This window comes from Engystomops pustulosus, chromosome 8 (assembly GCF_040894005.1).
Source record: "Engystomops pustulosus chromosome 8, aEngPut4.maternal, whole genome shotgun sequence".
In the NCBI taxonomy this organism is placed as follows: domain Eukaryota; kingdom Metazoa; phylum Chordata; class Amphibia; order Anura; family Leptodactylidae; genus Engystomops; species Engystomops pustulosus.
In genome coordinates this window covers 69,508,860-69,526,793 of record NC_092418.1, presented here as the reverse complement: position 1 = coordinate 69,526,793, position 17,934 = coordinate 69,508,860, and the positions used below count along the sequence as shown (strand labels likewise).

Here is a 17,934-nt window from a genome sequence, read left to right as displayed (position 1 = left end):
TTCGAGCAGAGAAGGCTTTTGCTTTGTAATTTCTAATAAACATTGATGGTGTTACCAGACTGTACTAAACTCTCAGTGTAATACTCCATCAAAATGGCAGCACTAATTAGGTTCCTTGAATTAGCTAATGGATTTAAAAAAAAAGATGGCTCAGAAAGCTCTTCCAGCTGTCCAAGAGAGCCCTGGCATGGCAGAAAGACAGAGAGTTCTAGAAGCTGCCGCCTGTGACTTTTCTTTGAAGAGGGGTGAATTGGGGAGGGGATCAGGAATGAAATTACATTTTAATGACTGTTGCTAAATAAAATAATAATCAACATTATGTCAAAAGCATTTTTTAATTAGTGCACAATAGTTATATCATCTTGATAAATTTGGCCTTGTTTACATGGAAAAGCTGATAGAAATTGTGTACCATTTATCACAACGCAGTTGGGCTGACTGACTGCTAATTGTAATTAAGATGACTTATAAATTCTTTCTTATGTGGATCTAATATAATGAGATGTAATCACTCCACAATGACACATTTTGTAATTTTAAAGCCAAATTTTCTTTGTTTTGCCACATTCTAGATTTTTTTTCAGTAAAAGGTGAACATTGAAATTTGTATATGTAAAATCTTGTTTATTCCTCACTGTTGAAACTTTAAAGGGAACCATTCACTGCATGATTCGCTTGTGAACCATATTCACCTTATATGGGCTGTCGAGTGTTTTCTGCATATGTCTTACAAAGGGCCAAGCTTCTTTTATCCAGAAAAATAAAGTTATATCCATGGACAGCTACCAGTCAGGGGAGTGGGGTTTGGGGAACAGCAGTCAAGCAGGCAGTCCCCCTCAAGGCCGCCTCGTCAGGTAACCACCACTTCCTTACCTCTGTGGAGCTGCTATCAGCCATGGCTCTTCGTCACCTCCCTGTCCTCCTGCTGTTTTGTTTCAAACCACGCGCATGCATCTCGCCTTCGCCCCTGCTCATGCCTAGAGAGAGAAACACAGACAGTGCATGCACCGCTTTTATCCACTTTGGCACCGCGTACCTGCTAGCCGACTGATCCGCTGCCAAGACTTGCTCCAAAGTGACGCATGTGTAATGTATGTTTCTCTCTCCGGTATGGACAGAGTCATAGGGGAGATGACAGGCACACTGTGCAAGCTTGTGATCTGAAACAAGACTGCAGGAGGACGGGGAGGTGACGAAGAGCCAGGAGGCATAATGATAGCAGCTCCACAGAGGTAAAGAGTCTGGGGTTACCTGATGAAGCGACCATGACAGTTTACTGCCTGCATGACTGCTCTTCCCCCAACCCCACCCCCATGTCTAACTGTCCATGGTTATAACTTTATTTTTTTGGATAAAAGAAGTGTTGGCCCTTTATAAGGACATGTGCAAAAAACATTTAACAGCCCATACAAGGTACATTTGGCAATTTATAAGTGATTTATGTGGTGACAGGTCTCCTTTCAAATACTAAAGAACATAGCTGCATTCTTCTGAAACCAGTGCCTTACCTACAGTATGTTTTATTATTATTTTATTAAATCCAGTTTCCAATGCTCAATAATGATACCAAGCCTTTTACTGGCCTTAACAGTCATGTGCAGTAGTCTGGGATATCTTTGCATCTATTTCTCTGCAGTGATGATGATTCAATAATTGTCATTGAGGTCAATGCTGAGCGTCAGAAGCATAGAACTTCAAAGACTACCATAACCTCCCACAGAAACACTGGAAGAAAGATTAAAGTACCGCCTGTTGCTGTTTGCAGTACAAACTTTGACTATGAATAGGACTATGCCATTGAATAATATTACTAGAACTATGATATTTTTGCAGGCAAATCCAAAAATCTTACATTAATATATTGTTCTAACCGAATACCACAACATTTGTTTGGATCTATATTTTTGTGCTTACAAAGATTTACACATTAATACATCTCCCCCATTGGGTTTGTCACATACATATTTGATCTTCACATTTTTACTAGCGGCCCCTGTTGTGTGGGTTTGGTTTTAGCTGCTTCATTAGACCAGATAAGTGCATTATATATTGGTGCATTAGACTTTAGATGCAAAGCTATTTTCAGTACTACGATTGAAGCTTGGTTAACCATCATTTATCTGATATGCCAAGATCTAGACCTTAGGTAAACTGCTGTGACCGATGGTGCGTGTGAAGGTTTTTATTCGAAGTTATGGGAAATATTTATTTTGGAAATGGGTCTCAATTAATCCCAACCAACAGCACCATCATGGAGGTACCCACAAGAGATGGGGAAGTCATCTGTTAGTCTCAAGGCTACTGACTGAAGGGGAAATATCCCTATCATTCATCTTGAGCACTTCATTTCTTTAAGGGAGGAGATTGTCTCATTTGTCTCTCATTGGTAAGTCTGATGATATCTGGGATTCACAGCACAGACATATTACAGGGACATTCCTTACCAACGTTATCAAGCAGATGCTCACAAAAGTGTATTGCATTTTCTTTGTAATTCTGCCTCTGAACTAACTTATTAAGGTTAACATGTTAATAATGATGAACTATTGATCCGCTCTATCTCTTGTCTCTTGTTATTAAGGGCAAGATATCTTATTATATTCAGCTTCTGCTTGATCAGTATCGCCTCAGTTTACCAGCAAGTCAGATTAATAGAATGATCAGATAGATTTCTGAAAAGCGTGGAGTTGTGATCTGAGCTTTAGGTTAAATTGCCCATAGATGCTCTGACATTCCCGATGATAAATGATGCATCTGTGCTGACAAAGCATTTCTAACAAATTGAAATATGTTTAATTATTAGACAGTGTTTGGAAAGGGTACATATGTTAGTTTTATTGCGTGAAATTAGAATTTGATCACCTACTTTAATTGTTCCTGTTTACACTAGTTACCTCTAAGGACACAGGGAGAAAATTGTAGACCTGCAGAAGGCTGCAATGGACTACAGAACAATAGGCAAGTAGCTTGGTAAGAAGGCAACAACTATTAGAACAATTATAAGAAAATGAAAAATGAATCAATTAATTGGAAAGTGTAGAGAATGAGAATCTTGGGGTCTAAGGAAATGGCGAAGAAGCTTAGAAACAGAAATGTGGCAAGGCACAAATCCAGAAAGCTCTGCACAATGCTGCACCTCCCTATCTCTCTTTTTTCATCACACCCAACAAATGCTCTTCAGTGATATTATATCAATCTCTACCTTAATTCGAACCTCTCATGGACGTCTCCAGGACTTCTCCCGAGCTACCCAGTCACACTAATACCCAACCTCCAAAGTTTCTAACATGCTCTTGAAATCCGTCTCTTTAAAGGAAACCTGTCACCACATTTGCACATATACGGTCAGTGACAGGCTCATATAGAACTCTATTAGCTAAATGACACCCTTCTTTTAGCTAAAAATTGTTTTGCTAACTTCCACATCACCTTTTATCTAATATTACCTTGCATCAAAAGGAATGTGTCCTCCTCAGCTGTCCCCTCCCATTTAATACTCCCCATGCCTTATGCCTCCTTACTGGTCACAGTTCATGTCATGTGACCAGGGTGATATCATATCAGCTCCTTTAGCCTCTTAACAATAGCAAACTCTACTCCATGCATGTATTTGACCACAAGAAGTCATGGAGGCTGCTTTGATTTCACGTAATCACATGCATGGTGTACAGTTTGCTATTATTAAAGGCTGAAGGACCTGCAGATATATCCCTCTAGTCACATTGTCATGAATGTAAACGTTCATGAAGGTACTGTTTAAAAAAATTAACACAATATTTCCCATCTGTACATAGAGCTTTATATGTCTGTAGTTGAATATTAGCAGACAGTCCCTAAGTACAAAGAGGTAGGGCAGTGATTTGAAGAGACACAGAGCTGTCACAATAGTGGGGTGTGGTTCTCTGCCAGAGAAGTGTCTCAGATACCAGACATAAGTAAAAATTTGCATATCAGAAAATGTCTAATTAGGGTACAGTGCCCCACTGGCAGCTAATTTTAGCTGATATGGAGAGGACTTGTAACCCTTTATCAGCAGGCATTGTTAGGCAAGGTGGTCAAAATCTGGTGACAGGTCCTCTTTACGCAGGCCTATCTCTTTTTACTAATCCATCCTGTGTTCTCCTCCTGTCTGGTTATTCATCAAAATATATACCAAGCTTATACCTCTTGTGTCACCCCCTTCATCCTCATAGTCTGTAAGCTCTTGTGAGCAGGGCCCTCATTCCTATTGTTCCATAAGAATGTTTGTACTCTGTAACGTAATAGTATATATGTATATGTCCCTTATGATCTGTAAAGCGCAGCAGAATTTGATGGCGCTATATAAAGTTTATTATTAATATTATTAGATCATTTTGATGCAAGAGCTTGTGACATGGGTGAAGAATTCATGGTATAAAATTAAAGAAAATGCTCTACGTTCCACTACATGGTCTAGAAGTGAAGGAATGTGCAATTGCTGACGATGGAGACACAAGAAATTCAGCGTGAAATTCAGAGTTTAGACAGTTATAAGGATGTTACAGAAAAGGTTGATGTGATGGTCTTTACATAAACAAATGTTGCTTTTTGTTCATAAATACCAGGATTGTTGAATATGTCATTGATTCTTGTACATGAAAATAGAGTCACGAGACTTTCCTAATGGAATCCAGATGGTTATACTGATGTATGTGATGGCATGATTACAGTATATTAATTGGTTTATTTTTTTGTTGATGGTCAACAATAAATGTAAATTCTTGCTCATGAAACTATAAGACATCCCTTGAAAATAAGACCTAGTGCCTTTTTAGGAGCAAAAATTAATATAAGACACTGGGGCTTATTTACTAAGGGTCCTGTGGCCGCATTTCCGTTGGGTTTTCCGAATTTTTCAGGGATTTAGGGACAGGGACTTAGTTGTGTTGCACACGATTGGATTTTGGCACAATCGCTCCGGCTTTCATGTGACACAAATCAGGGGGGGGGGGCGTCGGACGATCCGACGGATTCGGACAAACTGCAGGATTTTACTTACATGAACTGGGAACAAGAAGGTGAACTCCGGTGGATCTGATCGGGGAAGCGAAACATGCAGGAAATCAGGCGCACAATCTTTGTGAATCGATCGTGCTGGAGTGCATGATCGTCGGACACTCGGGAACTTGGGAACTCCTGTGGCCGGGTAAGTAAATGTGCCCCACCGCCTTATTTTCAGGGAAACTTGGTACTTCCATAAGTTAGTGCTCTATTGGTAGCCATGTTCTCTCTACACAGTACTAGATGGTATCTTGCTGTCCATCCACTGTGACTTGTTGTAAATATGTGTATATCGTCATTTGTTTGCTCACTATGTTGTATTCTCATCTTACAGTAGTGTTTGATGGCGACCTAATGGCCCAAAACGTCACAGCAAAGCACTGTTCTTGAAATTGTGCTGTAATAAAGTAAATCATTACACATAGTGTGCTCAATCTTTAGTTCATCTAAAAAGTATCCATGTGCACAGAAAACTCATTCTCAGTCCATCAAGCTTGGCATCATATTCTAAGGCTGATGGAAACCGTCTATATTTTAATATCCTATTACAAATGTCACTATTTAATTCATACTTTATGGATGTAGATAACAACCATGTGTACATGAGAACTGCAGGTAACAATCCAGACACCAATGGTGGTCTACAATTCCCCCTACACTTTACAATTATACCTGTAAATGTACAATTGCACATCGACTGAAAAGTTTGGGACACTGCAATGAATAATGTGTAGATATAAAACTGTTTGTGCCTGAAGGCCAGAATTAAGGATTAGGCAGTACATATGAAACACTTTGCAATTGCATATTATCTGAGGACACAAAATTTTGTCTCGGCAGTAGTGTTTCATCAACATCCTAATTTGAATTGCGAGTTCATGGCCACAGTTTGACCTATTTTGTGTACTCTAAGATTTGTATGGATGCTGTCTTTGATGAGAGATAGCTGTGGTATCAAGACACATGGATATTTTAACTGTGGTATCCTGAGTTTAAAAATACTTTGTATCAGCTGGTGATCCGCTGGTAATGACTAGAAAAAGTACTTTCACAGCACAAAACATCTTTAAACAATTGCCTGTAGCCACAAAAGAGATTCAGCTCTTTGAAGAATATTATTGATGTTGTCCTTGCTTGTTTAAGCTTCTTTTGGCATTTCACTTCTGCTTCTGAATTTATTTTAATAAAGCATAGAGTAGGTGAACCTTTCCCCAAAGCTAAATTTCCTGTTTAATATCCCTGCATAAGGAACAACAAAGTTAACTGTCCTTCTCTAGGCCAAAAAAAGCATAACCCAATAAAAGGGACATTGCCAAAACGGTTGCTAGTGGATGTTTTGTGTTTTTTTGACAAGGTGGGATATGTTTCAGTAATCTCACAACTGCAGGATTCTAGATGTCTAAGTGCTATATGTTTTTTTTAATATATCTAAATTCAAGATTTATTAACAGATGAAGAATATAAATATGTATTTGTACACACAACTATAACTGTAAACCACCTTTTGAAAACTGAGAAGCTCTCCCTTGTTCAAAGAGAACATGTGAGCCATGTTCACCACCAGACCTCTGAGGTAGTTTTGTGGTAATTGGCACACAGATGTAAGCAGCAGATACTTGATGTCCTGTAAGTTCCATGGATCAGTGTTTTCATAAGATTACAAAATTATTTGATGAAACTAAGATCTGGGGAATCTGTTGGTCATGTGACAGGGATGAGACCAAAGCAATAAAAACCTACATGCAAACAAAATATATGGTTTTCAACCTGAAACACAGGTAGTCCTCAACTATATAAAACAACTGGATGGTAATCGAGTTGGACAAATTAAAAGTTAATAATACGTTTCTATTGCTCTTCTAAAATGTTTGGGTTTCAACAATTATGTGGGTTGGATGGTGTACAGCAGCACCATCCTATGTTGTTTGAAATGAGAAAGAATAATGAGACTCCTGAAAGAGGCTTAAAGATGTGGTTGATCTTTATTGATATAGAACTCTATGAGTTTGGATCTTGCAAGTGACTTATGAGTGACTTAACATTTATGAGCATTGACAACTCATTGTCCCTTTCTACTATTAAGAATTTTCTTACCACTTTAAAAACAGCCTCTACTTGTTATACACTAGAAAGCCATCAAGAGTCATCAAGTACTTACCTTCTAAGATAAAAAAGGGAAATAAATAATAATTAATAAAAAAAATAAATTTATTCTTGCAGATAATCCTTTGCAACCATTTGAAGGTTCATAAATCCATAACAAACTCATCCATAACAAATTTCAAAGAATTGGAAAAAAATTTCTCACAACAGCATGTATATTTACAAGGGGAGGAAGGAGTCTAAGGCAACCATTGCCAGATGACTGAAAATGGCAGTTTCTCCATGTTATGACATCCAGAAGACTCCAGTACCTTCAGGAACAAGAGCACACTCAACTAGAGCTGTATCTACGTCCTGGGCGGAGAAAAGAGGAGCCTCGTTGGAACAAATCTGCAAGGCTGCGACTTGGGCCACATTTTCAAAACACTATCGTCTGGACTTATCTCCTTCATAGGATTTATCCTTTGGAAGAAAAGTTCTACAGGATGTAAACCCTCCCTAAAAATTATGGGACTCCAGGTGGGCCGTTATGGTGGACGAAGTGGAAGGAATGAATGAGTTACTCACTGGTAATTCTATTTTCATTAGTCCACCATGACGGCCTATATATTCTCACCCTAAAGAACCTTATTTCTTGATTTTGATTGTATTCACAAGGTTAAAATTTGTATTAAATAAATCCTTGTTGCATCTTACTCAGTATGGTTATTTTGTAGTCACTGGTGGGAGGATGCCTGGAGGGGCCTTTTAACCTCTCTTCTTCCTGTCAAGGGGCATCCTCCAGGTGGGCTAAAGGAAATAGAATTGCCGGTGAGTAACTAATTTACTCTTTCTGGCTGTGAATCCTGTAAGGGAAAATAGCGCACAAATGTTCAAATAGCTGTAGTATATATCCAGCAAACCCCCAGTTTGACCAGCTCATAAAAAATAAATATACATACTCACCTTCCAGTGGTCCCTGATGCTCGGTGCGGCTTCCCGAGGCTCCCATCCCCGTGGCTTCCCAATGCTCCCATCCCTGTGGTTTCCCGATGCTCCCATCTCGGCGGCTTCCTTATGCTCCCATCCCCGCAGCTCCTCTTCTTTCTTCTCTCTGCTGTAACTGCCAGCAGAGGCAAGTCTATGCGGCGACACCACATTGTAGTGTGCGCCGGCCGACAGAGTACATTGCCGCACCTCTGCCGGCTAATACAGCAGAGAGAAGAAAGAATATGTAGAGTATGTAAGTTAATTTTTTTATAGACTCACGTATAAGCCGAGGAGGGGTTTTCAGCAATTTTTTTGTGTAAGAGTATATACAGTACCTGATAATAAAATTTTAAAAAACAAGTCATTTTGAGGTTAACAGAAGCAAAATATTATGAGTATTTTGTAAAGTATATTGTATTCTTGTATATATATATTGTGTTCTTGTATATTGTATTTTGCTTTGTGCAGCCTCTCATGATGGCGCGTATAGACCAACATTTTTTATGTAATTTTGATGATAAATTTCAAGGTATTGTTGTATTTTGTATACATGAAAAACAACTAAGACTCTCTTCATATACTGGACCTCGGATCTGCTTTAGCGTGACTTCCATGACCCCTATTTTTTCACAATCCACTTTCTAACTGCATTGGCCCCTTGTCTCCCTTTTTTCCTAGCTCCAGTATAAAATAATTTGACACTCCAGTGTCAGTGGTACATCAAATGTGAATGTGATGGCAGAAACTAGTGAGTAATACATTTTCATCTCTTGCTTATATTTTTATAAAACAACAAGGGGAAAATATTTTCAATTATTTGTTCTTGTATTTCTGTGACCCTGTAGTGTGTCATCATTGCGAAAAACGTTTTCCTTTTCATTTCCCAATGCAGGGCTCTTGGTATTTCCCATGGGTGCTAGAGTTTTGAATGAGTGATGTTGTGAAAATTGGGTTTGAACAGCTTCTTGATTGTATTGTGTAGCAATTCATTATGAGATATTTGACATATTATGTTAACATTAGAAGTGTTAAGCACAGAATAGATGTCGCTTAGTGATTAAAGGGAACCTGTCACCAGGGACCTCATTTTCACTAAAGACAGGTTACAGAAGTCAATCACACCTGCATTGCATATCTGCCTTCCTGCTTTTTCTAAGCAATTGCATTACAATATAATTGTGTGTTATACCTTACCTGGCTTCCTGCCAGAATCCTCTGTGTGGTCCCAGGGGTTTGGCTTTGGTTTGGATGCATTTCAAAAATCAACACATAACTTGTCTGTGCTACTCACTACTCAGCTCTTGGCCCCCACCTTTGTGTTCCTGTACATCTCCTCCCTCCTTCTCCTTAACAGGGGACAAAGCCTGGTGAGATGACATCAGTGAAGGAGGAGCTGTGCAGGAGCACAAAGGTGGAGGCCATGAGCTAAACAGTCTGCAGTACTGACAAGTTCCATGTTTTTTTCTGAAATGCATCCAAACCGAAGCCCAACCCCTGAAACTACACAGAGGATTTGGTCAGGGTACAAGGTAAGTTAAAACACACAATTATATTGTAGTGCAAATGCTTAGAGAAAGCAGAAAGGCATATATGCAATGCATGTGTAATGGGCTTCTGCAACCAATGTTCAGTGAAAATGAGGTCCCTGGTGAAAGGTTCCCTTTAAAAGACAGGCTGTCCCTGTTTCACAAAAAATGTTTTTTATTTTTGTTGGGGGGTGGGGGGACAAATACTGATTATTCTAATTTATCTAGCAACTAATATTTCTGCCCTTGTTATCGCAAACACTATATGGACCAATCTAATATTCTACAATAAACTGGGAGTGGTATTATTAACCCTTTAGTTAGCAAACTCATTTGTGCCTTGATGACCAAGGCCTATTTTTCAAAACCAGCATGTGTCACTTTATACGGTAATAACTTTAAAAGGCTTTAACTTGCTCAAATGTTTTTGAGTATGTTTTTTCTGGACATTTTGTGCTTCAAGTTATTGGGAAATTTTGGTTGATATATTTAGCATTTATTTATGTAAAAAAATGGTGAATTTGGTAAATGTTTTGAAAAAAATTAGCTATTTTGCACTAATTTTGGTAATAAGCTAACATTCCCATATTTCAGCTTTGTGTTGGCGTCATTTTCTAAGTGTCCTTTTGTTTTATTATGACACTAAAAGATCACAAATCAAACAGCATTCTCTCAAATATTCAAGAACATTTTAGAATCAATTATTTTAAGAACCATTTCATTTTTATAGGGGTTTTGGAAGCTTTGTTAATAGAAAGCCCCCACATATCACCCTGTTCTATTAACTTCACCCCTCAAACTATACAAAATAGCAGGTAGGAAGCTTGTTAACCCTTTATGTATTTTTCAGAACTTCAAACAAAATGAAGGTTTGATTTGGAATTCACTAATATTTATCATTAATACATTCATTTAGCCCTACAATTTACCCACATAAACTGACTAAAAGTAGAAAATGCACCCTGAATAGTTTTCAAATGCCATCATGTGTTTGGAGAGCTCCTGAGGCCGCATTCACAGGTGCCATTTTGGTTGCATTTTGAAATGCAATCCAAAGGCTCCCTCTGCGATTGCAAGTTAAGACAAGATAACATTTCCTTTGTGTTTAGTTAACGTGTTATCAAAACATGTGATTACGAGTGGAGCCTTTGGATTGCATTTCAAAATGCAACCAAAATGCTACTTGTGAACATGGCATCAGGTACCAAAAACCCTTATCCAAGAGAATTTGTAAACTTTTTATCATGTGGTATAGGGGGCATACTAACCCCTTGCCATCGATGGGCTTTTTCCATTTTACTTTTTTTATGTTCCCTACTTTCAAAAATCAATAACTTTTCTTTTATTTTTCCCTGTATAGAGCTGTATGAGTGTTTATTTTCTGCGTAAAAAGTTGTACTTACTAGTGAGGGTATTTTATATTCCATGTCATGTACTGGGAAGTGGAAATTAAATTAAACATGCTGTAAAATTGACAAGAAACTGCATCTGTACCATTTTCTTGTGGGCTCTGTTTTTATGTCTTTCACTGTACATTCCAAATGGCATCTCTAATATATTCTTTGGTTTTGTGCGATCACAGGGATACCAAATTTATATAGGTTTTATTAGGTGTTTATAGATTTAATAAAAATGAAAACCTTTTGCAGAAAAAAAATATTTTTAATTTTCCCATATTTTGACTCATACTTAGGAGTATGGAGTTGACTAAGATGTAAATTTTCCTGGGATGAACTGATGTTTTCCTTGCTATCATTTTGAGTGAGGACTGTGTGACCTTTTGATCACTTTTTATAATTTTTTTTGTGTGTTGCGAAATAGCAAAATTCAGACATTTGAGCCCAGTTTTCTGTTATGGGGTTCGCCGCAATGAATAACTGTTTTTATATTTTTATAGATTGGGAATTTTGGGACCTGGTGATATTTAATATGTTGGCCCAGACCAGGCCCCTCAGTGACCGAAGTAGAAAGCCAAATAGGTGGTCAAACCGTAAGGGGTTAAACCGTACAAGCATCTAGAAAACACATCTCCAACATGAAGATGAGTTCTGAGTCTCTAATGCTCAGCTAATTTTTCCTCTGCACTTAACATCAGCATAAACAATGTAAACTAGGAGCTTCATAGTATACGAGCTTCACATTACCAAGCACAATGCCAATGCTCGAAGGAAAGGCATGAAACCTGGAAATTAGTTCTGTGAGTTGACAAAACATGATATTCAACCCGGCATTCTAATGGACAAATTTGACTTTGGTTAATGCCAGAAGAACTCTCCCCGATTGACTGAATTGTGCCAACTGTAAAGTCTGATGGAAGAGGTTAATTCCATGGGTTCATGGGTTGATGCCAGATCTTTCATTTTCTGTGAAGGAAAATTTTACTTCTTTTACATACGAAGAAATTTTGGACAATGGTTCTTTTCCAATTTGGAGGTACAGTTTAGGAAGCCCCTATTCTGTACCAACGTTACTGTGTACACAAAGCAAGATCCATGGTGAGTTTTGTGTGAAAGAAGGTCACTGGATCCCACAGAGACCTGACCCCAAATGCATTGAACAGAGAAAATGTGGAGCCAGGCCATCTTATCCTAGTGTCTGACTTTTCAAGAGTGGAGCTCTTTTGGCTGCAAAGGGGGGGCAAACCATATATTAATGCTTATGTCTTTAATATGGGCTATCATAAAAACTAACCGAGATCTAATGTGTAGGTATGCCAATCCATAAAAATATAACAGAACAAGCCAAAATGATATCGCAGCATAGCTTAGCTTATTACATGGATTTTTGCATTCCTGGTATAAATTTTTCTAGAAATCCATATTTTATGTCATATTCTGTGTACATTCTCAATTTCAGCAGGATTAGAGGTATTTGAAATTTGTATTACTTGCTTTACATAAAATTGCTTTGGATGTTTAAATCGTCATTATCCATTTTTGAATATTCTACTATCTACAGTATAAGATGCAGTTTACAACTTTAAAGCATAAAGATTGGTTTAATAATTTCCTTACAATGAAAGCACACCCCAGTGAGAACAACAGCCCTTATAGAGATCGAGATCGTCAAGCTAGTGACCATATTTTAGTCCAGGTTAGAGACGTAAACATCATATAGAGTCATGTCGGCGTAAAAAAACCGATTTCTCCCATGATAGAACACAGTCAGATTCAATGAGTTTACATTAACGCAAAGGAGCAACTGCCAGGGATTAATGATTACCATTATGAGATGTGTCGAAGAGATGGTGTTCAGCTATGCGCTTTACATCATAATGCCATCCTCCCTGAAAGCTAACTCATAATCCTCCCAAGATTACTTCAGTAGCATCTTCAGCAATCATTCTTGTGCATTTCCAAATGTCATATCCTGAGATTTGATAAGGCTTCCTTCCTAGTTTGCATCTTGCACGGAAAAGCATGATATTTATTTAATAATATTGCATAATTTTTATACTGGCACAGTGGCATCTGCTAAATATTAGATAGCTAAGATGTGCAGATACAAGATGTCACATATTGTCCGCTTGCTGTCCTAGGGAATCATGTGACTACAAGTCACCACAGCAACAGAAATGTATACATTCTCTTTATTTTCCTGGACATATATTCCAAATGGATGGTCTGTAGTACAGTATGTTCATTATAAACAAGAGTCGTAATCTCACCTTCTGCAGTATAACTCATAAAAAGTTAACTCAGTTATATGTGATTTTTCAAGTTTCATCTCTCACAGTTGTGGATGTCAGATACTACTGTGTTGTCTAAGAATGACAGAGTGCTATGTACACCATGTAAAGTCGGACACGAAAACAGATTAGACAAAAGTCAGCAAAACCTGCTAATTTTATCAGGGACTGACCAACTATTTTATATATCTATGAGTGTCTCACCTCATTAGTGGTTTCAGGGTAAGAAAAAGCAACGGTCCAGCCAAACTGCAAACACAAGTATTCCTTTACTGTGGTAAAATCCTGCATTGGCCAATGGTGCACCACAATAAAGAAATACTCGTGTTTGCAGTTTGGCTGGACCGTGGATTTTCTCTTACAAAGTATTGTATACCCATGCAGAGGGTTGGCCCGTGCATTACTGGATGCGATTTGGGGAGAGGTGAGCTATTGTTCTCAAACATATCCTAAGGAATATGTCAGGTTTAACCATGGTTAGTCCTTTGTTTTGTTTGGATGAAGCTTTGCAACAATTATTTCATGGACGCGGTATTCTAATGGCATTTATGGCCACTGTGCAGTGAAAGTGTAAGCACTGAATCATAACTCTTTATATAGCCCCATCATATTCCACGGCTATGCAATAAAAATGAGGCTCAACCTTTTTTGTTTTTTATCTGTTTCCATTTCCTTCAAAAATCCATACCTTTTTAATATTTCTGTGTACAGAACCGTATGATGACTTGATGTCTGCATAACAGATTGTCCTTCCTTTTGATTGTATTTAGTATTCCATGCTATGTTGTAGAAAAAATATTCCAAATGAAGTGGAATTGTAAAAAAAAAAAATGTATTTGCATCATTTTCTTCTGGGCACTGTTTTTATGCCTTTCACTGTGCACTCTTCCCTCTTATTCTTTGGGTTTGTCCAATTACAGGATACCAAATTTATATAGGTTTAAAAAGAGTTTCAAAAATTATAACCTTCATTTTGCCCTTTTCTAACACTAATAGCTTTTCTATATTTCGGTATACAGACCTGTGTAAGGTGAGATATTTCTTAAGATGGGCTGCCGTTTTCACTACTACCATTTTGGGGACTGTACAACTTTTTCATCATTTTTTATTGAAAATGCTGCAAAGCAGCAAAAGTTGGTGATTCGGACATTTGGGTCCTATGAGTAAATATCAGACACTTTTCCTGTTTTAATTAAATTTAGAAATATAATGTGAGTCGGGTAAATGTTGGAGATGAAGGCTAACAGCATTGGATTGTTGGGCCTCGTGAAAAAGCATATGTGAGGTTTGGGATGGCACTCGTAACCTGCTTAAAGTACCACACTATATGGCAAACATTAGACATAAAAAATGTATATCTTCACATCCGTTATAGGTGTCATTATGAATTTCCACCATTTACTGAAAAAAGACTTGGAACTGTTCCCAAACTATTTCTAGATAGAACTTGACTTGACAGAACAATTCTGATATTGTGGGTAATGGCAAAGGATACAAATGAATACAAATGAATTTTGCTACTAGCAGAGTTACATGTACTAAAGGAGGTATGGTACTTTTAGTATCCATGTCAGCGGATAAAGTGGAGTGGATATAGAAGAATCAAGCAGTTCCCAAATTTCCTTCCAGTATGTTTGCGCAAAAGATGAAGCCCAAATTGTACGTTACACATTAGTCAAAGTTTCTGGACCAGCTCTAATGTTTTATATGATGTTAACCAAATTCTGATTTTATGGAAACCTTTGCCTGAATGTAGTCATTCTCATATTTCCTAGAAAACCTCATCTGTGGAGTACTAGCCACTGAGTGTATGAGTAATGAAGTAGCTCTTGAGCGAGGCGTGCTCTATAATAAGAAGCCTTTGCAATGTTATATTCTTCTGATGTTTACAATGCGCTTCCAAATGACTTGCTCAATGCTCCCTCATTTCAAGTTCCTGGAACTAAATTACACTGAGGGTCATGAAACAACACAAGATGTTTTTTTTTTGTTGTTGTGTGATATAAATAAGAGAAAATTATATGTATGTTTTGTAATGCTTTATGGCAGGGGTTGGGAACCGATGGCTCGGGAGCTAGAAGGGGCTCTTTTGTTGGCTGCATCTGGCTCTCAGACAGATCTTTAATAAATAGTGATGGTTGCTGTGTGTCTCTTAGACTGATCACTGGACACATGCAGCCATTGCCGCCATCGGCAGGAACAGGCAGGCGGTCAAGGCAGGCGACAATGATGTGAGGTCGGGAACGGAGCAAGATATCAGGGCTGGCAGCGATGAAGCAGAATCAGGAACGGGTTCAGGGTCACAATGGGAGGTCAACACTTGGGAAGGAAACACTGTGGAAAGCTTCCTCATAGGCATGAAGCACTAAGATCTGACAGGGAAAGCTGGGAGCCGCCGGCCTTTATAGGAACCCGGGAAGTAGGCAGTGCCAATCAGCAGTGCACTAGCCCTTTAAATCTGCGAGTGCTGGTACGGGCTGGCCAGCCGGGACGGGAGCCAGGAAGTGGTGAGTTGAGTGAGCTCGGAAAGGGGCGCTGGCACGGAGAGGGGTACGGGTGTGCCTGCGATCCGAGACGTAGATCGCAGGGGAACCTGTGACACTGGGACTACCTATCTACTGGGGGGCATGTGCATATTGTAGGGCTCTTACGGAATTAAATTTTAAAATATGTGGCGTTCATAGGTCTCTCAGCCAAAAGGTTTTATGGTATGTGAAAGGGAAATTTAAAAACTTGTATAGATGAAGACAGATAGATCTTAGGGTAAGTAAGCTGCAGAAACCTTATCCTGTCAAAGCAAAGGTCTATGACATATTATTTCATACTGACAGCCACGTTAGATCACGTTAGATGGTATTCAGATAACTTTTCCTGTTTCTCTATATACAGTGGTATGACTCCAAGTTATATTCTATTACTTTAATTGTTTGGGGAAAACCTCCAGCATCATGTCTAGGATATGCTAGTTTCAGGATGAAGTATTTCCTAATTCTAAGCACCTACCAGACTGAAGTTGTGACCTATGACAGATTTCAGGCACTGCCATTGATCAGTGTTTTTTCTCTGATAGAAAAGATCATGTTATACCCAATCGATGACAGTTTATTAGCAATTCAATATGATTTGTTTGCATTCATGGCTAATACTTTGAAAGTAATTAGTGCCAGAAAATAAAGGAATACTATCCTAGGCAATGTCACAGATGAGGTGAGTGCAGTGTAATGTAGTAATACCGTATTTTTTGCCCTATAGGGCGCACCGGACTATAAGGCGCATTAGTCCGATGCGCCTTATATATGTAATAATTACCGTTCAATAAGGCCCTAAAAGGGAAAATTGCGGATATGGAGGACCGTTCAAGAAGAGCCAATCTAAGATTAATAGGGGTCCCAGAAAAAGCCGAGGGAGAGAACCCTGTAAGATATATCAAAGAATGGTTCTTGAAAGAAATAGGGAAGGAGCATCTCTCCCAGTATTTTGATATTGAACGGGCGCACAGAATCCCGGCAGGTCCCTATATTCCCGGGAATACCCCCCGTACCCTCATATGCAAAACGTTACTCTCTAGAGATCGGGATACGATATTGAAACGGGCACGTGATTTAAAAGATTTATCCATTCAAGGTGCTAAAGTCTCAATATACCCGGATTTTTCTAAGGACACCCTCCAGAAGAGGAAAAGTTTTCTGGAGGTGAAAAAAAGGTTGAGAGACAAGGAAACAGGTTGAGAGACAAAAGGTTGAGAGACAAGGTCCAGAAACTTTGACTAATGTGTAACGTATTTACTCATTAATGTTTCCGGCCAAACTAAGAATCATTTTTCAAGGTCAGTCCCAGTTTTTTAGTGCACCAGAACAAGTCTCAGACTGGTTAGATCTTAAGGGACTATAATCATGGATATTTAGGCCGCCATATGTTGTTACAGGTCAGCAATGGGGGGGAGGTGGGTGAGGGGGGGCGGGAAAGTGGCTGAAGTAGGAAGAGTTGTACTATGGTAGAACAGGTGGTGGGATTTGGGGGGGGAGGGATGTTCCGATGCTGGGGATGCTGTTTTTTCTTTTGCTCCTTTTTGTCCTTTTTTTTAAGTCTGCTTCAGGTTTTTCTTTTTTCTTCTCGCGCAGATATAAATGGGTTCTAGGTTTATATCATGGAACATAAGAGGTTTAAAAGATCGCTTGAAACGCTGCATTATTTTTGATTATATTGTCAAACAACTACCAGCAATTGTTATACTATTGGAGACACATCTTGATAAGGAATCTTTGGCTCTGGTAGAAAGGAGGTGGGCCACTTCAGTTTTTTCATCATTTTCTAGAGGAGTCTCTATTCTGGTGCATAGATCAGTTGGCTTCCAGGTATTGGATGCAAGGTGTGACCCAGACGGAAGATATGTTTTTTTGCTAGGCATACTAGACGGTATTAAATGTGTTGTGGCAGGAGTCTACATACCTCCCCCCTTCAGATATGATGTCCTGATAAGTCTACTGAGGTTTTTGGAAAAGGTGGGTGACTGCCCGGTTCTGGTTCTGGGTGACTTTAATGCTGTAATGTCGGACAAGAAGGATCGCATAGGGAAAAAAAATTTGGCAAGTATAGAGAGGGGGGATACCCCCTTCGCTAGGTTTT

General features: G+C 38.8%; 1 protein-coding gene across 5 annotated transcripts in view; it reads left to right on the top strand.

Annotated features, from left to right (window-relative positions):
* The window catches only part of PARD3B (par-3 family cell polarity regulator beta), an 862,331-nt gene that overhangs the window by 620,388 nt on the left and 224,009 nt on the right, over nucleotides 1-17,934 (top strand). Inside the window, exon 21 of one of the 5 annotated variants that reach the window (XM_072121096.1) lies at nucleotides 7,243-7,820. The exons of the other annotated variants lie outside the window; for them this stretch is intronic. Within the exon in view, the coding sequence (XP_071977197.1) occupies nucleotides 7,243-7,246 (4 nt within the window). The 3' untranslated portion in view covers nucleotides 7,247-7,820. Of the gene's footprint in view, nucleotides 1-7,242; nucleotides 7,821-17,934 lie in introns of those variants that run through there. 5 annotated transcript variants of the gene reach the window in all.